Here is a 7,168-nt window from a genome sequence, read left to right on the forward strand (position 1 = left end):
TCCATTGGAGAGGCCAGTATTTATTTCCTGGAAAACACAGATACAGAGGATTGCTTTTCAGGTATCTTATGACTGCTTTTGGAAAACAGACTTGGACATGAGTATACAATGCTTCTTAGCAACTATCATTTTCATTATCATGGAAATCAGTGGGTTTAAAAATGTAGGCCAATGTAATGAGTACTAAGAGTTCACATATCTAAGGAGAAAACTAACTTTTCCCTTTGCCTCTTAGGTTCGTTTCCAGTTCTTGAGAAAGCATTTGTTTACTTCTCTTTGGTAGTTTGAAAGGCTCTTATTGTTTCTCTATTGTAGAAGTCCATTAAGCTATCATAGCACCATAAACTCACTCTCCAAATAAGATGCCAATTGATCTGATTTGTTCCTCGCTCAAACTTTTTGTTTGCTAGTTTTATTTATAACATGGAGGAAATTGTGCAATTTTTGTTACTGTCCCATTAGCAAAGTGACCCACTTGCTTTACCTTCAGAAAGTATCTTCTGTGGGATAAGATTGATAGGTATGGGTGGGTTTTTTTTGCCCCAGATTCTTTTTTGTGTTATTACTAAGGCTTGAATTCAGGGCCTAAGTGCTGTCCCTGAGCATTCTTGCTCATGTATGAGCTACTGGTACCTGGATTTTATTTTCCTAGATTTTTTGCCAGTCCTGGGGCTTGAACTCAGGGCCTGGGCACTGTTCCTGAGCTTCTTTTTCTCAAGGCTAGCACTCTACCACTTGAGCCACAGCTCTGCTCTACTTCTGGCTCTTTCTGTTTATGTGGTACTAAAGGCTTGAACCCAGGGCTTCATGTGTGCTAGGCATTAAGCCATATTCGCAGTCCTTTCCCAGATTTTTAATGCTTCACAATCCCACCACTTGATATATAACAATGGACTCATTTATTATGGGCCCATTGCTGTGTGTGTGCACACGTGTGCACGTGCGCACATGCACTGGTTATTGAACTCAAGGTCTTACCAAAGCTAGGCAGGTGCTATATTCTTTTTTTTTTTTTTTTTTTTTTTTTGGCCAGTCGTGGGCCTTGGACTCAGGGCCTGAGCACTGTCCCTGGCTTCTTCCCGCTCAAGGCTAGCACTCTGCCGCCTGAGCCACAGCGCCCCTTCTGGCCGTTTTCCATATATGTGGTGCTGGGGAATCGAACCGAGAGCTTCATGTATACGAGGCAAGCGCTCTTGCCACCAGGCCATATCCCCAGCCCCTATATTCTTAAACCTAAAAGTTATTTCAGTGTGCTGGCTTGCACTCAGGGCCTTAGCCCTGTCCCTGAACTTTATATTTTGCTCAAGACTAGGGCTCTACCACTTGAGCCACAGCTCCACTTCCTACTTTTTGGTGCTTAACTGGAGATAAAATTCTCACAGGCTGGGCTCCAGTGACTCTTCCTTATAATCCTAGCTTCTCAGGAGGCTGAAATCTGAGAATGGCAGTTAAAAGCCAATCCCAGCGGGAAAAACTGCGAGGCTCTTATCTCCAATTAACTACCACAAAGTCAGAAATGGAGCTATAGTTCAAGTGGTAGAGCACCAGACTTGAGCACAAAGCTCAGAGACAGTGCCCAGGCCCTGAGTTCAAGCCCCAGGATTGGCACACACACACACAAAAACAAAACAACAAAAAATCAAGCCTCACAGACTTTCTTGCTTCGGCTGCCTTCGAACCTCAGTCCTCAGATCTCAGCCTCCTGGGTAGCTAGGATTACAGCTGTAAGCCACAGGCACTTAACTCATACCTAAAAACTTTTTAACCATTTGTAGTAAGCCAGTGGTGTTGGATCATTTTTATTAGTGACCAAGAAAAATGTATAAGAAAGCATTAGTAAAAATGTTCACACCAAACAACTAAATCAAAGAGTAGTTTATTAAAAAAGAATCAAAACAGAAACTCTAAGTACCAGTGTGTACATTGTACACATTTAAATGACTCACAAGAATGAAGTTTTTTTCATATATATTACGATCACACCACCTTGTTGTTTTTTTTTTTTCTTATCAAAAGCTGTTCAAGGAGAAACCTGACTCCAAACTGCATCTATGACTGCCATTTTAAACAGACTGCATTTCAAACATGCAACAACGCCACTGGTAATAAAGCTTTGGAATGGGTGCTCATTCTATTATTTCACTACAAGTAGGATAGAAAGCAAGATAAGTTGAGAATTTATTTTAAAATAGAATGGAGGTTGTCAACTTCTACACTAGCACTCCTCACTCCTCTGCTGCCATTTTTAGCAAGTACTCCTTGTCAATCTTGAAGAGCCTCCACCCTTCTTCACTGGACAGATCAGAAGCTCCTCTTCTCTTATAGAAGTTGATAGATGGTTCATTCCATTCTGCTACCAAGAAGTGCATACTGCTGCAGCGACACTTCATGGCAACCTGTTAAGGAGAGAAAATATAAGCTCAGTGATATTTCATCTTCTTTCCAAGACCCAATTTTGATTCAAACCATCTCATAAGTTCATTACCCTTACAAATTCAGAACCCCCACCAAAAAAATCTAGGACATACCTGGCTTAGATTCTTCAAAATTTCTGATCCTATCCCAAAGCCTGAAAGAAAATGGAGTATAATTTTAGGAGTCCTTGTAAAGATTTATGGCCCTGACGTCTCTGTAGACTCCCCCCTCCCATCCCCAAACACAACTGTACCTCTATAATCACTCATCACGAAGAAGTCTTCAAGATAGAGTAACTTGCCAATCCATGGGTCATAGGTAAAATAGTACATGGCAAAACCAACAATGCTGTGTCCTGTAATAAGAGTATGTCATGAGCTACAGAGCAGAAAACCAATGCATTAAAGCTGTAGCGGCAGAATCAGAAGCCTATCATAGATTTTAAAGAACTATACATGCATGTGTAGAGAAACAAGTAGCCACTAAGCAGAACTGCCTCCTGACATTCATGCAGGTGGCAATGTAGGCTACTGTTGTGCGATCTCTCTGTTCTCAAACATGTATTTGCAAAAAGCACACATTACAGCTAGCCAAAGCAAGGCTATATCTATAGGCTGGCTGTGCTGTAGTCTGCAGGAATCTCACTCAGGAAATGAGAATGCTTTCAATACTTGCCAGAGTAAAACTGCTACAATCTCAAGCTAAACACACACATTATTCACATCCTAATGATGTACTGCTATGCTGAGTTAGGAAAAAGTCAGGTTTACATGGCAGTTCAGAATAGGAACTATTTCTCACTGATCAATTCTTGCTTCCTTAATGTTCAGAACATCCGGCCCAAAGTACAATGTTTAATTGTAGAACTTGCCTTCCAAGTAATAAAATTTCAATTTGTTTCCCCCAGTTTGAAAGCCAGAAGTAGCAGCAGTAACCCTAGCCCCAAAGAGGTATTAAGTAATGCCTCTAAAAACTACCTCATCCCTTACTTTGTTGCTCATTTCTTCTAGCTTGGGGAACAGATGGTAAAAAAAAAAAATGCCCTTAAGAAAGCACCCACCCAAAAAACTTCCTCTTTTAGCTGGCTTCTGATTAGTCAACAGGGGCCAGCAAAAAAAGAAAAAGAAATGGCATCAAGCTCCCTCCTAAGGGGTGCCTATCGATTTCCAAATGGAGGCAAAATGTTCAAATTAAACTTTCTAGCCATTTTCTAGTTCTTTGCAAACAGACAGGAAGCGAGTATTATAGTTTCTGATCTACTGTGTTGTAAGTGTGTGGTAACAGGGCCTTACCTCATTTATCATGATCATCTACTTTATGTGTAAAGGATCTTTTAGTTACCTCCCCGCCCATCCATGTACACGGAAGGGCCATGTACATGGCGAAGCTAGAGACTGTAACCTGAAGATTGGGACAAATTAAAGAAAAAAATGTGATTTAACACAATTACAAAAAAAAAGGTTAGGTTAGGGTCAAACAAGAACCATTTTATGAAATTGAATTACAACAAACAACATTATACCTAACTCTTCCGGGTTTCCACAGCACTCTTGATATTTTAACAGCTCTTTTAACCCGCCCTGTTATAAATTTCAGTACATCTTTCTCTTCTTTCTTTCCTTCCTTTCTTTCTCTCTCTCTCTCTCTTTTTTTTTTTTTTTGGCCTCAGTAAATTTGAAGATTGGCTATTATTTCCGGCCAACTTCTTAATAAGTAACTTCGGCCCGTGTAGTCAGAAGGCCTACACAGCAGACGCTACATTTTACAACATTTGGGCTCTCTGGCTTTGGGGAGGGGGGGTACCTTCCGGGGTCCAGTGCTCCTTGGGCACTTCTGCAACCAGGCAGTGGTAGAAGGGGTGCTCTCCGAAACCATCCTCTAAAAGATCTGCAAGAAAGGAGGGCCGCAGAGACGGTGTTGGTCTGTGAAGGGGATAGTTACCACATACCTGTCGTCTCCCCCCTGCCCGGCCACGGTTCACATTACCTTTTTCAGTTAATATGACTTGATCTTCCATGTATTCATATTTAGCCAGTTCCTAGGGGGGGCGATGCACAAAGAAAGAGAAACAGAAAGCATTATGAGATTCTGATCACAAGGGATGGCGGGGAGGGAGGAACGGGGCAGACAGAGTGGGGGTACTGCCACATTCCGGCCCCACCAGGCTTGGCGGGGGGAGGTGCGGGTGGTGAGCAGAATAAGGGGGGGGGTCTGGTACGGGAGCGTACCAGCTCAGACCCCTCAGCCATGGGACTGAGCCATATCCCCTCTCTCGCCCTGGGACCCGTCCGGATGGTCCAACCTTAATCAGCCGCAGGATGTCACCGCAGTCAGCTGCGGTGGCTGGGCGGATCACGAATTTAGCCATTTTTCGTCTTTTGCTTTTCTTCCCTTTGCGGACCAGGCCCCTGTACTTGAACAGCAGGAGGAGGTGGTTCCTCATTCGTCTCCCGGGAGCGTCCTCTTCTCAGTCAGGCTGGCACCATGACCCGGCGAACCTCGGTAAGTGACGAAAACCTTTCAGCAGAGTTGCAACCAGTAGCAGTGTGCTGAACCTCGGCCCGGCGTTGCTTTTCAATGTGAAGAAGCCCCGCCCTGGGCCGTGAGACAGAGGCATCTTATCCAATGAGAGCGCGGCTTGCAGCGCACCGCCCTCCTTTCCGGGCACCTCCTTCTCTTCCGGGCTCCCGTGTGAAAGAAACCCTTGAGGGTGGGGGTGGCGGCCGGGCGCGTGCAGTGTGTTCTCTAGCGGCGCCCTCTAGTGGCGCCTCGCGGAGCCTTTTCGGAAACCCGGTCAGTGTCCTACACACATGTCCTTCGGTAACCTTTGTAAAAAGGGGAATTCCCTCTGTGACTCTGACTAGCCAGTGACCTTATGGATTTGTCCTTTGGAGTGTGAGGGAAAACAAATTCAAGAGACCTGGTGTTTGGTGATGAGAGGAGGATTCGAGCAGCCCTTCTCAAAGTGCGGTTCAGTCGAACCAGAGGGTCCCAATGCCCTTCGCCTTTTTTTGCTCTTGGAATTTTCCACAAGGCAACTTGATGTGTGATGCTGTCATCACTCTGATGACTAATGGAATGTGTGCTTGTATGTTCTTGTGTTTTCTAAAGTTTCCTAAGCTCTTTGGATCCCTCGTTGATTTCTTTCCTTTACACTTAAAACCTTTAAATACTTTGCTTTTTCCTTCTTAAATCACTGATCTCTTTCTTGGAAATACTTGCCTTCTAGCCGGGGCACATTCTTCCTAGTTCCTTTTGCTGAAGGTCTGCTTATGTATAAAGTTACCAGACTTGTTTATCTGTGTCTCTAATTCATCTGAAAATTCTTGTCCTTTTTTATGCAAATAATGAGGCTTGAACTCAGGGCCTGGGCACAGTACTTTTTTTTTCCCCACTCAAGACTGGTACTTTACCACCTGAGCCACAGATCCATTTCTGGCATGGTGTGTGTGTGTGTGTGTGTGTGTGTGTGTGTGTGTGTGTGTGTGTGTGTGTGTGTTTAATTGTAGTCCCAAGGGCTGTGTTTGTACCTTGATCCTCAGATCTCAGTCTCCTGAGTAGCTAGGACAATAGGTATGAGCTTTATCTGAAAATTCTTGAAGAACTTATTTCACTGCTTAGACTTTGAGGTTTGGGAATTTTCTTTCAACCCATTGACATGTGACTATCTCCTGACTTCCATTGCATATTAAAAGTTGTAATTCTACCTTACTACACCTTTGTGATGCTTTTAGTTTCTTTACCTTTTTTTTTATTTTTTGGTTGGTCATGGGGCTTGAAGTACAAGACATGGGGGTGCTGTCCCTGAGCTTTTTTGCTCAAGGCTAGTGCTCTACCACTTTGAGTCACAGCACCACTTCCATCAGGTAGGACTACAGATGTGAGGTACTAGCGCCCAGCTAAATTTTTATTTTGAAATGATTACATACATATTTACAGGACGTGCAGTGACGTCATTGCTCTGATGACTCAAGGAATATGTGAATGTGTGTTATCTTTTCTAGACTTTTCAAAGAGAAGCTCTTTGGATTTGATAAATTTAAATGTCCTGATACCAACATGTTTGGAAACAGTTGGATTAGAGTATAGCTATTCCAAGTTGTACCTGCTGGGACAAGTATTCAAGCCTCAGAGGGATTACTTGTTTTTTTTTTTTTTCTTTTCCTTTTCCTTTCTTCCTTCTCCTTCCTGACTCTTTCCTTGCCTTCCCTCTTTAAAAATTTTTGTTTTTAGTGCTGGTACTGGGGCTTGAACTCAGGGCCTTATATTCTCACATGGCTTTTTCTCTCTCTACCACTCTACTTAGCACTCTCTACCACTTAGCACTCTACCACTTTGAGCCACAGCTCCATTTCCAGCTTTTTACTGGTTAATTGGAGACTCATGGACTTCTCTACCCAGGCTGGTTTCGACCTTTGATCCTCAGATCTCAGCCTCCTAAGTGGCTAGGATTATAGGAGTGAGCTACCAGCACCCAGCTCTATCCCTCCTTTTTTCCTGTGGTTTTAGGAATTGAACTCAGAGCCTCATCCTTGAAAGGCAAGCACGGATTCTACCACTTGTGCCACAAATGCCGCCCATTTGGATTTTAGTTTGTTTTTCAGATAAGATTTTGTGCTCACTTTGCCCAGACTGCCTTGGTTCCAGGACCCTCCTACTTCTGCATTTTGAGTAGCTAGGATTACCTGCATTTGCCACTATCATCAGCTGACTTTTCTTTCTTTATTTTTATTTATTTTTAAAAAAAATTTTT

The 7,168-nt window shown here is 43.3% G+C and overlaps 1 protein-coding gene across 2 annotated transcripts; it reads right to left on the bottom strand.

Annotated features, from left to right (window-relative positions):
- Positions 1-1,860: 1,860 nt before the first annotated feature.
- Positions 1,861-4,974, bottom strand: Sat1 (spermidine/spermine N1-acetyltransferase 1). Of its 2 annotated transcripts, XM_048336332.1 has the most exons (6): positions 4,718-4,974; positions 4,402-4,453; positions 4,219-4,302; positions 2,669-2,770; positions 2,529-2,569; positions 1,861-2,396 (listed from the first exon to the last, which is right to left on the bottom strand). In XM_048336332.1, the coding sequence occupies exons 1-6, from the start codon at positions 4,856-4,858 to the stop codon at positions 2,226-2,228; spliced, it is 591 nt and encodes a 196-aa protein (XP_048192289.1). In that variant the 5' UTR covers positions 4,859-4,974; the 3' UTR covers positions 1,861-2,225. The 2 variants fall into 2 exon arrangements, with proteins under 2 accessions (XP_048192289.1, XP_048192290.1); XM_048336333.1 differs by lacking the exons at positions 4,219-4,302; positions 4,402-4,453; positions 4,718-4,974 and adding an exon at positions 3,708-4,203.
- Between the last annotated feature and the right edge of the window lie 2,194 nt (positions 4,975-7,168).

The sequence above is a fragment of the Perognathus longimembris genome, chromosome 28 (assembly GCF_023159225.1).
Source record: "Perognathus longimembris pacificus isolate PPM17 chromosome 28, ASM2315922v1, whole genome shotgun sequence".
In the NCBI taxonomy this organism is placed as follows: domain Eukaryota; kingdom Metazoa; phylum Chordata; class Mammalia; order Rodentia; family Heteromyidae; genus Perognathus; species Perognathus longimembris.

Coding starts and splice junctions, on each gene's coding strand:
- Sat1 (XM_048336332.1), bottom strand. CDS start 4,858: ATGAGGAACCACCTCCTCCTGCTGTTCAAGTACAGGGGCCTGGTCCGC. Junction 4,454..4,717: donor ACATCCTGCGGCTGATTAAG/GTTGGACCATCC, acceptor CGCCCCCCCTAG/GAACTGGCTAAATATGAATA. Junction 2,570..2,668: donor CGTGATGAGTGATTATAGAG/GTACAGTTGTGT, acceptor ATTTTCTTTCAG/GCTTTGGGATAGGATCAGAA.